This window comes from Ostrinia furnacalis, unplaced genomic scaffold (genome assembly GCF_004193835.3).
Source record: "Ostrinia furnacalis isolate ACB-3 unplaced genomic scaffold, ASM419383v2 OfSCF2997, whole genome shotgun sequence".
Taxonomy (NCBI): Eukaryota; Metazoa; Arthropoda; class Insecta; order Lepidoptera; family Crambidae; genus Ostrinia; species Ostrinia furnacalis.
Genome location: NW_021133236.1, coordinates 65,733 through 78,691, shown reverse-complemented (window position 1 = coordinate 78,691; position 12,959 = coordinate 65,733). Strand labels below are relative to the sequence as shown.

Genomic DNA, 12,959 nt, shown 5'->3' with positions numbered 1-12,959 from the left:
CAAGTAGGGGACTCACAAGTAAGTAAACGTAGGTTTGCCCTATCGATTTCTCGACAACAGTCCATACGTCTACATATTGCGAATACCATAACTTTCCTAGAACTGAAGGACAAGGCATGAAATAAACAACAATTGCTTTACTTGAACTTATTTAAGTTTTTTCTTAACTCCAATATCACATTAATGACAATGGTGCATCGTTTCAAAAATTCGTTAAATATTTTTATTTGCCAGGTATCACATAAACCAGTTTTGTTGATCCCGATCCCAAGAGCTAAGACCTTAGTGCTTTAAGCGCTACGAGCTTAGTGCTTTAGGTGCTACGAGCTACGTGCTACGCCGCTTATGGTCCTTTTTATACCCGAAAAAAACATGCATTCGAATTGAGAACCTCCTCCTTTTTTTGAAGTCGGTTAAAATGGCTCATCTATACTCGCCATTAGGGAGTCAAGCTATATTCCTACACTAGCGGTCGCCCGCGACTTCGTACGCGTGGATCCCGTTTTACCCCCTTAGGGTGGAGTTTCGTAAAATCCTTTCTTAGCGGATGCCTACTTCATAAAATCTACCTGCATGCCAAATTTCAGCCCGATCCGTCCAGTGGTTTGGGCTGTGCTCACCTCACTAAGTATGTCATCAAACCTACTATAAACCAAGGATGTCCCCACTACCGCTGGGTAGAGAACGTTATGAGTACAAACACGGCCAAGACATCCTCTTCGGTTATAATTCAAGAATTATTTATGTAATAATAAAAAAATATTCACTTTGATACACTCTAAGTAGGTGTTTAATTACTTTACCCATTACCAAACTCTACTATTAAAATGTATTATTAAATATTATGTTTTTTGTTGCGCCATAAAAACCAAAATGATACTTGATTTGCACAATATTTATTGTAAAACTACACATTTATCGCAAAACGGACTACTGTTTTATACCCGGCAGCGCCAAAAGATGGACTACTTATGTTTTTATAATAAAAATAGGTAAGCTTAGTTGTGTAATTTAAAATAATAGAAAAATTACGCAATAGGGCCTTAATCTTAATGACCGTTGTGGTCAACCAAAGTGATAAATATGAGCCGAATAGTAATTTGAGCCCAGTGCTCTTTTCTATTACCTGGTATCGGGTGACCCTCAGTTTTCTCCGAGCGTTCTAACCGTATACTAGTGTTTTCCAGACAGTGTTTTCGTGAAAATGGTTAGTTGAGAATTATTAAAAGTTATTTCAATAAAGCTGGAATATTATTCTTGTAATGGCTCTGGATCTCATCACTGAGCCAAAGATGCTGGTGACATAGGAATAAAATAATCTGGCTTTTTAAAACTCACGATTTATAAGGCGATTCAGAACCATTCCAGTTGAATCCAATGTTAATAATTGTTGTTTTTCTGAAACGTCTGCCAGATCACATGCTTATTCTCAAAAGACATTTAAACTCAAGAGTCAGGGAGAATTTAGATTCATACTTGTAGATTTATAATAGCCTTTAGAAGTTTTTCATTACCTATAAAATGTTCTTGCTAGGTGTTCTTCGATGTCCAAGGCATTATAGCTCCAGTCTTCACTCCCATTGACCGCGATGGGAACGTCAATTTGACCATCATACCTGGATACGCTGCTTATCTGAAGGAACACAACGTTGATGGTATACTTGGTAAGTTTTACCATAAAATGTTAAAGAGGCACATTATCAGATTAGATGATTAAAAAATTAAGAGTTACGTATAGTGATTATTTAAAATTTACCTTAATACAGACTGAATAAAAAAGCAGGAATACTTAGTCATTGGCGCTTATTAACGTAAAAAGAATCATCAACGAAGTGATCCTCATTGACACAATCCCAACTAATATTATAAATGCGAAAGTAACTCTGTCTGTCTGTCTGTCTGTTACGCTTTCCCGCTTAAACCTCGCAACCGATTTTGATGAAATTTGGCATAGATATAGTTTCAGTCCCGGGAAAGAACATAGGATAGTTTTTATCCCGGTTTTTGAAACAGGGACGCGCGCGATATAGTTTTTCTGTGACAGACTAAATTCCACGCGGGCGAAGCCGCGGGCGGAAAGCTAGTATCTATAATAATGAGGTAGCTTCTGAACAGCTGAAACAAAGTTACCGCAAACGCCTCAAGCAAGAGGCGTAACATTCTAAGGCTGGGTTGCACCATCTTACTTTAACTTTCACAAACGTCAAAAATCTGTCAAACTCCGTACAAAAAAACACCGGTTACTTATCATCAAAGTTACGGTCAAAGTTAGCTAGGTGGTACAACTCAGCTTAAATCTGCAATAGCTAGTGTACAGTTACAGAGTTTAGAACTAGAGTTAGAGAACACACTTAACATGCATGGACACTAACTGCTCCGCAAATAGTCGTGAGACTGCCTACAGATAAAACCACAATAAAACAGAAAAGAATAAAATATCCACACGTTTTTATTATATTATGTAATTTACAGTTGGTGGCACGACAGGAGAACTCGCATCACTAAACCTAGATGAGAGGAAGGAACTCCTTGGAGCTTGGATCAAGGAAACCAAGCCATTGGGGTTAAAGGTCATCGCCCAGGTCGGGGGAATGCCTCTGCCTGACGTGATAGCTATGGTAAAAGTTCCTCTAAAAACATAGAGTTCTTTAACTCAACATAAAAATGATACGTAGATACTTCAAGAAACAATATTCTTATTTTAAAGATTATCTTATCTATATATATAAAAGAAAGTCGTGTAGTTACACCACTTATAACTCAAGAACGGCTGAACCGATTTAGCTGAAAATTGTCAGGGAGGTAGTTTAGAACCAGGAGAAGGACATAGGATACTTTTTATCCCGTTCGAAATAAAAAAAAGTCTGCTTATTTATTGCCATTAAGGCGGAACAAAGTTCGCCGGGTCAGCTAGTTTATACTAAATTAATAGCTGTTAAAGGAGAATGCCCAAAAGTGGTATCGCTCGAAATCTAATTGTACATTGAGGGTACCACACCGTAAATTCCTTTCTTCATTTGTAATGATTTGCGAAAGTAGTAAGAAATTGTAAAACCTCCGGAATAAAATCCGATTTTAATAAAAAGTATTATAACAATGAGCTGCAATCAGCAACACCTATCACCGAGCAACGACACTACGTAGTTCGCACGGTTGTCAATAGATGGCGCTGTTCGTAGTTAGCTCGCGATATCATTTGATTTTTTCCTGTCCGTAAGTAGTCAGGGCTAACCACAAATCCCTTTCCCCTTGCAAAATGGCACAAATAACATTGGTATGCACGCAAGATTATTTTGTGTTTATATCTGATCCTTATCAAATAACGCTAGCTTTGGCGTAGCTAGGGTTTTTTTTAGGCAGGGTAACCATCCACAAATATAAAACAAGTATTCTAAGGTAAAACCTGTAGCTATGCCAATGGACACCATTCATTTCACTTAAACCAAAATTACGTCAAAGTCCGGAGTATTATAAAAAAAAAAATAACTGTGCCAAATAGTCCTGTATGCATACTATAAATTAAGCTTTATTCGATTAATGTACAATGAATTTGATAGCGATACCAACTCCCATAGTCACTTGGGCATTCTCCTTTGTCAGACTCCCCAACCTGTCTGGCCAGCGTGGGGAGTGTAGGCCAACTCTTCTATTTGCCTCTGGTAAATTGGGTGCTCCTGCAGTAGAGAATAAATGAACTGATGATGATGATGAAATTCGTCAGAGAAACTTATTTAACTACAGAAATGGGTATCATCTTAAAAACACTTTTTATATTAAGACTGGTGACGTTACCAGAGCTAGGAAGGACCAGAAGAAACGGATCAGATTTGTGTACTACATACTTAATTGGTATCATGGGGTCTTGACCCCAAATATCTCGAGTCATGTTCTCGTAAAAAACGATAGAAATAAGTAAAAGAATATTATTTGGTATGTTTACAAGTTTTCAAAACTCTCTTATTTTGGCACAGGCAAAATACGCTTCGGAAGTAAATGCTGACGCTATCATGAGTCTTCCAGAGCTCTACTTCAAGCCGAAGACCCCGACACAGCTAGTAGACTACCTAGAAATAGTTTCACAGGCTGCACCATCTCTACCGCTGATTTATTACCACTTCCCGATGATGAGTGGAGTTGACTGTAAGTAAATATGTTTCTAAGTAGGTACGTAAATGATGAGACAGCAAGGTCCTGGAGTGGAGACCACATACCGGAAAACGCAGCGTGGGACGTCCACCCACACCCCACAAGGTGGACCGACGACCTCATAAAGGTAGCAGGAAAGCGCTGGATGCAGGCAGCTACCATCCGGGCGGTATAGAAGTCATTGGGGGAGGCCTATGTTCAGCGCTGGGCGTCCTGTGGCTGAAATTATGATGAAACTATGTGTAAATTTATTAAAACAAAACAAAAACTTAAATTCAGCGCCTTTCAACTTGCGTTGGTAACAATTTTGTTTTCAGTAAATATGGCAGACTTCTTCAACCTTGCTTCAACCAGGATCCCAAACTTCAAAGGCATGAAAGCAGATATGGGAGTAGCTTTACAAGTAGCTAAGTTTTTCAAAGGGGATCAGAGGATTTTCATTGCAAACCATGTAAGTGGAAACGATCAGAAATTCTATTTAGAATGTCATTTGTTTACTTAAGCACCAATCACACCAACGCGTGCAGATCTCCATCGCCGGCGCGATCAAGGCGCGATCATAGGGTCATTATAGCGGCGTGAACTGTCATAGGTCGCGCGACCTGTCATTGGCCTTTGATCCCGCCGGCGATGGCGATCAGCACGCGTTGGTGTGGTTGAAGCTTTACATCATCTTTACAGCTGTATATCATCCATCAACACGCAACAGCAGCAAGCGACGTATCGTAGCGACATTTGGTTTTTATTATTTCTTCGAAATATGATGACGTATTGCTAAAGGCCTAGTGCATAACTCGAGTCAGTGCCTGAGATATGGGAGCGGCATGGGAGGGGTTTTTGTTGATGTCAAACTTCACCGAGGCTTCAGAGTTCAGATTTGTATGCTGTGTCAAATCGTTCGTTCGTTCGTTCGTTTCAGCCGAAAGACGTCCACTGCTGGACAAAGGCTCCCCCAAGGATTTCCACAAAGACCGGTCCTACGCCGCTTGCATCCAGATACATCCCGCGACCTTCACCAGATCGTCGGTCCACCTAGAGGGAGGCCTGCCCACGCTACGTCTTCCATCTCGTGGTCGCCACTCAAGAACTTTCCTGCCCCAGCGGCCATCAGCTCTTCGAGCTATGTGCCCCGCCCTGTCACATCATTATATGTCAATGCCATCCCTCCCGTGCAGCTCCCATACTTCAGGCAGGCACTGAGTTAAGTGCTAGACATAAGCAACGGAAACTTCTTCATTAGTGTTGTTCAGGCACACATACTTTCAATGAGCACGGTACGATTTCGCGGGACCTATTTAAATCTGCCGCCAACTCCGTCCCGCCAAAACTTACACGGCGAGCGCGCGTGACTACAGCAGCGCCGCGCTCCACGACGGCAAACGAACGAAAACTATGCAACACGCTCTCTCGCGTTTGGGCCGGCATCGCGAGTGCCACGCTTATTGTGTGCTCCAACGGAAATGTGAAATTTGGTGACTTTTTGGAAATGTTTTGTGTGTGAGGCCTCCACCGTACTTTGCTTGAAGTTAGTGACTCAAGTGAACCACCGAAGACACCGGGCGAAGCCCTAACCACCGGCCGGCGGCGTCCTACAGAGTACCTACCAGCAGCGCGGCAGACAAGGTACCTGTTCGATTGTTTCTGTGTTTTGTTGATTGTGTTGTGCCTGGACGACACTGGGGAACTCATATTCGGATAAGCTATCGAAGTAGTTAACAAGTGTCGCGATGACACGCCTTTTGCCTGCTGCTGCGAGGAGTCGGCTTCAAAATCATACCTTTACACTGGACATTTTAATCCCCACAGCTACTAGCTCCTTCAGTTTTCCTCGGCCACGAATCAAGCATCGCTACGGTAACTAACATCTTCCCTGACATTGTCCATGATGTGGTGGAGTCCACGAAAGCTGGTGACGTCACCAGAGCCAGGGAGGGCCAGGAGAAACTAAACAGACTTGTGGATGCCATTGCTTCTCAAGGTAAATGAGTTAAAGGTGGTCAAGTTCTCCTATTCGGAAAAACTTAAATAAGTCCTATGGACAGAAAGTAAAAAACATCTCAGTTGAATTTACCTACAATTTAAATGTTTATGAGTAAACTGATACGAGTCTAATGCCCGTTTTCACCATCAATCCTTAATTTTTAAGTGACCCATAAGGTAACACATAACAGGAATTTATTTTCATAGGGTTCACTTAAAAATTAGGGATTGATGGTGAAAATGGGCATAAAGTCTCGTCTTGTTTTTGTAAAGACTTATAAGAAATCAACCATGAAATAAGTATACGAGTATTGAAAATATATTTTCCGGTTAATTATGTATCTACACTCTTTTCAGCTCTATCTATACGTCTTTTGTGGTTTCTACTGTATGACTACTATGTAACTATATAATTAAGACGTTAAAGTTTGGCTGTCTTTTATTCTAGGAGACTTCGTGCCAAGTATGAAAGTAGCCATGGAGCTGGTGACGGGTATCAAAGTGGGGCCGCCGCGGCGACCGCTCGCTCCTATCGACGACCTGCATGTCAGACAGTTGGCAGAAAACTTGAAACACCTTGATTTGGAGATTAAGATGTGAAGGTCTAACTAGTTTATGTATGTTCAGATTAAACTGAGTCTGTCTCTGTAACCGTAAAGTATTAAATAAATCTTGTTAAACAACTTTCCTGATTTATGTGGAGTTCCTTTCCTGCCTTCTTACATAGTCATAATTTTCTCAGAAACATGGACAATATTATTTAAAACAAAGTCAGTTGATTCCCTAACATCGGCTTCTCAGGAAAAACCGTGCTCAATGTCACCTACCCTTCAAATACATACCTATCCTTAGGTAACTTATAAATACGGATGGAATAAGATGAAGTAAAGGAAAAAATTCATTCATTGATTGAAACAATAAGAATGATAACGATTTTATTTACAATAGCATAAAAAACTCTCGGTACAACTTTATGTCAAACTCAGCTTCTTCAGTTTGTTCGCAATTCGTTCCCTGGCTTCATTCGAAAGAGGCCTCTGAGGGAGAGACGGAGGGCCGACCTTGATTCCAGTTACAATTTCCATCCCAGCTTTCATAATTGGCACCCATGGACCTGAAAATTAAAACAGGAATTGCAACCAATCTACTCTACCTATTCGGAAGCAGTTGTTAATATCGTAGAAGATCTGAGCCAAATTCATGTATTTTTCTGGTATGTTACCTTCAGGGTTATTGCTTTAACGGCCAGAAGGTTTGTTGTGAAACCCCCTTGCCTTGGCTTATTACTTTGTCCCATAGTGGATTCATGACCTCGTGAAGCTTCATCTTAACTGCCACTGTATGTTCGGGGATATGTACAGTCGCGGAATGAAAAGGTTCGTCACCTTAGTGTCGGTTTTCGCTTGCACTAGGTACTGTAAGAGTCAAACCTGCCAACATTACAGTGCAAGAAACATTGCTGCTAACATTTAAATAAATATGACGTTTGCTAACGAATAAGGTTTTGCTTGTTTAGTTTTCTATCCCATCAGTGCAGTGCAATGTTACAAAATGTAGTTTTTTTTATTTAATAGATAATGGCAGGTTGAACCAGCAAGAAGGTTTTAGTTTATCAATCATAATAATCTTCTTGACAAGTTAAAACGTCAAACAACTTTGATCTGAATAATTTTAAACTTTAGTGACGAACAGTTAAAGATTATTTTCTCTAACTCGAGATTATTCTGTAACATAGTTTCAAAAGGTAATATGTGCTCGCGATTCGTTGAAGGAATCAATTTGAAAACTGACGAACCTTTTCATTCCGTGACTGTACTATCGCAACCAGGGATTCTTTTAAGGCCCCAGTAATTTTTTTTTGCTGTCGACTGGATTCATGATCTCCTAAAGCCTTATTTGCCTGCCTGGTACTCAGATAAACCAGAGATTCTTTTAAAACACTTTGACTATTTCGTTACTACTAGTTAAGAGGTAAGACAGCCAGTTCCTCTGTGATTGAGGATTCCGGGTGGAGCTCGCTTCCCTTCGGCCTGATCATCCTTTAATTCACTTACCATTAGGAGAGATACAGGCCAAGACCTTCCTCGCTGTGGTTAAAAAAACTACTACCTTACTCTCAGGAGTGCACACTCCATGTGGAAGCACATGCTTCCACAGCCCTTTCCTTGGATATTTCTTCGTCCCCGACTAAATTCACGATTCACGAAGCTTACAATTATAGTAAATCACTGCTATCTTACCTTCAGGGGTATGTGCTTCGATCGCCAGACAGAGTTTCTCCTGCAACTCCTTGGCTTTAACAACTTGGTTATTCTCAACCGCTTGGACGATTTCCTGCGCCAGACGAGGGAAGAGACTGAAAGTGGTTCCTATGCTGGATTTGATGCCGAGGAGAGCAGCGGGGGCCAGCAACTGTGAATTCGATATCGTGTTAGGGAAAACGCTTAAATTTTCATATTTGAGTTGTGTCTAGTTTTTGCTTTAACCAAACCAAATGCAGTCCACTGCTGGACAAAGGCTGCCCCTTATGGATTGCTGCGCTGTCAACATTTACGCCCGTATTCACAAACGATGCTTGTTTAAGTGAAGCAGCAAATCGAACGCACAGCGATGAATAGAATTTGTTTGTGTAATGTTTGTGAATACGGACGTGAGAATGCTTCCTGTGGATTTAACCATCTCTACTTTTAATTACCTAATAAGAAATTCTAGATGAAGGTAAATCTAGTCAGTCATTAGAAGATACGAACGAAGAATGCCAACAAAATCTGAGGCTGTTAGTTCAAGTCATTGTCACCACTGCAGATGAACACCACCTTCCCTTTTACTAGAGGCAAATGGAAGATTTAGGGTGCGCCTCACACTTCTCCTGCAGGTTATCTTGTACCTACTTTAGAGAAGTTTGCTAATTTAAGTAAGTAGGTATTTTACTTTGGTTTTCTATGAGAATGATCAATAATGAACATAGTCAAGTACTACTCACAGTGTCAGCCCCCAAGAACATCTCCTGGCCTTTCTTCAGGCTCCTCAAGACCTGAGCGGCTTCGCTCAAGTCGTTGGAAGTGAACTTGAGGCCCTTGAAGTTTGGTATGCGTTCAGTAGCCGCAGTCACGAATGCCGGCATGTTTACTGGAAAATCATAATGTTTTGTATGCATGCATCATCAGGAAATAACCCGGTAGTGATAAGGGACCACTGAGATCACCTCCACATATAGGCTATGAGACTATTCCCACCTCATTTCCTGTGTAGCCAGGATCTACAGCTTGACCTCCAATAAAAACCCACCATTGAAGGTCAAGTTTGTCCCGAGCGTACTTACATGTACAAACGTACCCTAAGCTAAGTATAGAGTCTATCTGCATAGGGCAACGGAGTCTTGTTCATGGTAAATAGAGTCAGTTTTGGTGACCTGTCCAATCTAGAACCAAGGTTTCCCATGCCAAATCCAACTGGCTTTCGTCAGATATCCACATATTGTCCTTATGGTGCGTCCACACTGGGCGCACGGGCTCGCGCGGCACGCTGGTCATCCTGCTCACCCTACTCTTGAGTGAGCAAGATGTTGAATTTGCCTTTTTGCAAGACATTGAATATTTACACAAAATTTTGGCTTCAAATACAAAATCAACAGTTGCTCTATCGAAGTTATTGTGGAAAAGCATTTGTTTGCGATTTGTTTTTGGTGAATGTTTGTTGATTTTTAGAAATAACTCATCAAAGTTTTTGCAATAATTAAAAATGTTGTTTTGTTATTGAGAACTACTTACTTTCAACCTTGCTCATGCTAGGGATGTGGTAATACAGCACAGGCAAGTTGGGCGCGGCCTTTGCCACCTGTTCCACGTAGAAGACTAACTCAGGCACGGTCTGTGGCTTGAAGTAAAGCTCTGGGAGCGTCAGGAGGGAATCCGCTCCTGCCTTCTCGCAATATTGAGCCTGAAGTGTCAGAGAAAAACTGGTTTTATTTCTAGGTAAACGAACATTTAAAGGTCGCACATTAAACATTAACATAAAGGTCGCGGAAGGCGCCTGGATGCGAGCGGCGCAGGACCGGTCTTTGTGGAAATCCTTGGGGGAGGCTTTTGTCCAGCAGTAGACGTCTTTCAGCTGAAACGAACGAAATGAACATTTCTTTCTAGTAGTATTGGGTCTGAAAGTGTCATAGAGAAAGCTGATTTTACTTTTATGTAGGTAAACGAACATTTATTTTTAGCAGTATTGTGCCTAAAAGTTACATTGAGAAAACGCTTTTGACTTAAGAAGATTTTTACCACAACACGGAAGCTCTTGGCCTGCATCTCACCTGATGGAAAGTGATGATCAGACCGAAGGTGAAAGCGGTTTTATGTGGCATTACTTGCTATGTATTATTAAACATTTCAGTCAGTGCTATCTGTTTAAGACTAAATTTCGGAGATTCCTATCAGTTAAAACATACTTATGAAAGTAGTACTTAGGTTAATAAATAAGTTAAATAGCTCGAGGGATTCCTGAACATCAATTCTAGTGCATTGTATCCATTGATGGCGCATTGCGCATCCACACATGCTGCCGGCTTATGCCGCCGTGTTTGCCGCCGGCTTTCAGTCTGCATTGCCAATAAAAGATGCACGACCCAGGCCCCTCTTTCCCACTGGGCACTTTGGGCACGTGCCCAGGGCCCCGCGACCGAGGGGGCCCCCCATCTGCTAATAAGACCTATCCAGATCCAGAATCCTTAAATGCCCAGGGCCCCTAGTCAAAATCAAAAATCAAAATTGCCCGGCATGTGTGGATGGGCCATGACACTCCTGTTCCTTCCTACTTCCATGCTATAGGTATACGAGTATTTCTGTTATAAAAGCCTACTGCTTGGCTGATAGCCTGATTGAAATCGCATACCACTGTTGCGGGTACAAAACTGTAATCATAGGAATTTCCAACATTATCCTTATCTTCACAAGAGTCACAGCGACTTCTGATAAGTGCAATGACTTCAGTCATCTCCATCACAATACGCGATTGTATTGGTGTTATCATCGACTATTATGTAATATCAAAACAGATTTTATCTCGTGTGTTATTTAAGCACGATAACGCCGGCATTGATAAAAAATGTTTTTAACTCATAGAATTCTTGTTGATTCGCATAAATAAGTAGGTTTCATATTTTGGAGTCCATATTTTACCTACACGTTAGAGCACGCAAACGTAATTTACATACTAATAATTTGAATAAATAATTAACTAATCTTGCTTTATCAATCTTACTTTTGAATTCTCGCTAAATTGAGGCGTATTATAATGGTTTTTAGGGTTCCGTAGCCAAATGGCAAAAAACGGAACCCTTATTTAAATATTCATTTGGTAAACCCAATCTGATCAGGTTCCTGAAGTATCGAAATGAAATCGAACCTGGGACCTCTAGGTCTGAGACAAGTGATCTGATCACAAAACCACAGAGGCAGTGTAACATGGTACATTCATGTGGAATTAAAATCTCCTTACCAGATCTAAAACATCAGCCAGCGGCGCTCCGCCCACTTGCACCATAACGTGGAGCCCGTTGGTCCTTCCAGCGGTCACCCACGCGTCGACCAGCTTCTTCCTTTCCGCCACACTGAGGGACATATTCTCTCCTGTAGTGCCCCCCACTGTAAGTAGAATGTTTGACTGTTCTCTTTTAAATTAACACCTTTGTATCCCTATTTATCAGGATTTGCTATGTTATCATTATGTCATTAAGTCATTAGGTCTCTGCTGCAGGAGCTTTCTAATTTACTTCTTGATCAATATACTAGAGGCAAATGGATTAAGGCAGAGTTGCACTATTTCACTTTAACCGTAACTATAACGATTACCGGTGTATTTTGTATGGAGTTTAACAGACTTTTGACGTTTGTTAAAGTTAAAGTAGATGGTGAAACCCAGCCTTAATCTACACACTCCCCACGATCTTCGGTGGGTTGAGTAAGCTAGCTTGATGTTCGGATTTTTAACCCTAATTCCTTTTACGACGTCCGCGTCCACGGGAAGACAAGCAATCTAATTCATATGCATGCTATTTTACTTGACCATTTAGTACTTTACATCGATATCGAGCCGCAGATATTGATTATAAATACCTAGGTACGCAATTATTTTATAAAAAAAAATGAAATTTTACCCAGCACAGATTTGATGCCATTTTCTGCTAAGTATTTAGCATACGCTGGAATGGCCCCATAGTTGACGGTGAGATCGTCATTCAGAGGCGTAAATACTGGGGGCATAAGCCCGCTTGCTGTAAAAACTACCTGCAATAATAAAAATTAACGATTTATTGATGGTGTTTGTTGTGAAAGTGTCCATAAAACGATACATTTGAAAATATATCGTTTTACTTATTTTACTTCGTCGAACCCATAATCAAAAGGTCAATAGGGCAAACTCTTAAAGTAAACAAAGTTACAAATAACAAAATTATTATTATTCCGTACGCTGCGGTAATTGTAAACATTGTAGGTACCTATTCTGTTTAAACACACGTCATACATATTATTGACTTTACAGTACAGTTTACTCAATTTACTATTTGCTCATGATATTGATAACTCACCATGTTGGATTTGAAAGAAGAAAGATCGCCTCGCAACACGTTTGTAACACTACTAAACCGATTTCATTTAGTACGTACGTAGCTCCAGTACGCTCACACCTAAACAACAATCGTACCAACGACACCAACGTTATCAGTTCATTATTACTTGCCTACTTACATTATAATCATTAAATAAACCTACCTACATAATTTTTTTAATGACAAGAATTTTATGTAATCAATCTTACATAAACTGCAAAAAAATATAAAA

The 12,959-nt window shown here is 40.6% G+C and overlaps 2 protein-coding genes across 2 annotated transcripts; one reads left to right on the top strand and one right to left on the bottom strand.

Annotated features, from left to right (window-relative positions):
- The first annotated feature begins 1,136 nt into the window (after positions 1–1,136).
- On the top strand, positions 1,137–6,801 carry LOC114356885 (N-acetylneuraminate lyase-like). The gene is made up of 7 exons (XM_028310259.1): positions 1,137–1,207; positions 1,535–1,664; positions 2,473–2,618; positions 3,972–4,140; positions 4,464–4,597; positions 5,953–6,124; positions 6,575–6,801. Exons 1-7 carry the CDS (start codon positions 1,205–1,207, stop codon positions 6,724–6,726), a joined length of 906 nt encoding a protein of 301 aa, XP_028166060.1. The 5' UTR covers positions 1,137–1,204; the 3' UTR covers positions 6,727–6,801.
- Positions 6,802–7,048: 247 nt separating this feature from the next.
- LOC114356911 (N-acetylneuraminate lyase) lies at positions 7,049–12,813 on the bottom strand. Its single transcript, XM_028310298.1, has 7 exons — positions 12,707–12,813; positions 12,275–12,404; positions 11,617–11,762; positions 9,897–10,065; positions 9,110–9,255; positions 8,367–8,538; positions 7,049–7,240 (listed from the first exon to the last, which is right to left on the bottom strand). The coding sequence occupies exons 1-7, from the start codon at positions 12,707–12,709 to the stop codon at positions 7,098–7,100; spliced, it is 909 nt and encodes a 302-aa protein (XP_028166099.1). The 5' UTR covers positions 12,710–12,813; the 3' UTR covers positions 7,049–7,097.
- Positions 12,814–12,959: the final 146 nt, after the last annotated feature.

What these genes read in the sequence shown, in the direction of transcription:
- LOC114356911 (XM_028310298.1), bottom strand. An exon ending in TGGCTGATGTTTTAGATCTG is followed by an intron (nt 10,066 to 11,616) that starts GTAAGGAGATTT and finishes CTGACACTTCAG; the next exon opens with GCTCAATATTGCGAGAAGGC. An exon ending in CGAAGCACATACCCCTGAAG is followed by an intron (nt 7,241 to 8,366) that starts GTAAGATAGCAG and finishes TTTAATTTTCAG; the next exon opens with GTCCATGGGTGCCAATTATG.
- LOC114356885 (XM_028310259.1), top strand. An exon ending in CAACGTTGATGGTATACTTG is followed by an intron (nt 1,665 to 2,472) that starts GTAAGTTTTACC and finishes TGTAATTTACAG; the next exon opens with TTGGTGGCACGACAGGAGAA. An exon ending in GGATTTTCATTGCAAACCAT is followed by an intron (nt 4,598 to 5,952) that starts GTAAGTGGAAAC and finishes TAATCCCCACAG; the next exon opens with CTACTAGCTCCTTCAGTTTT.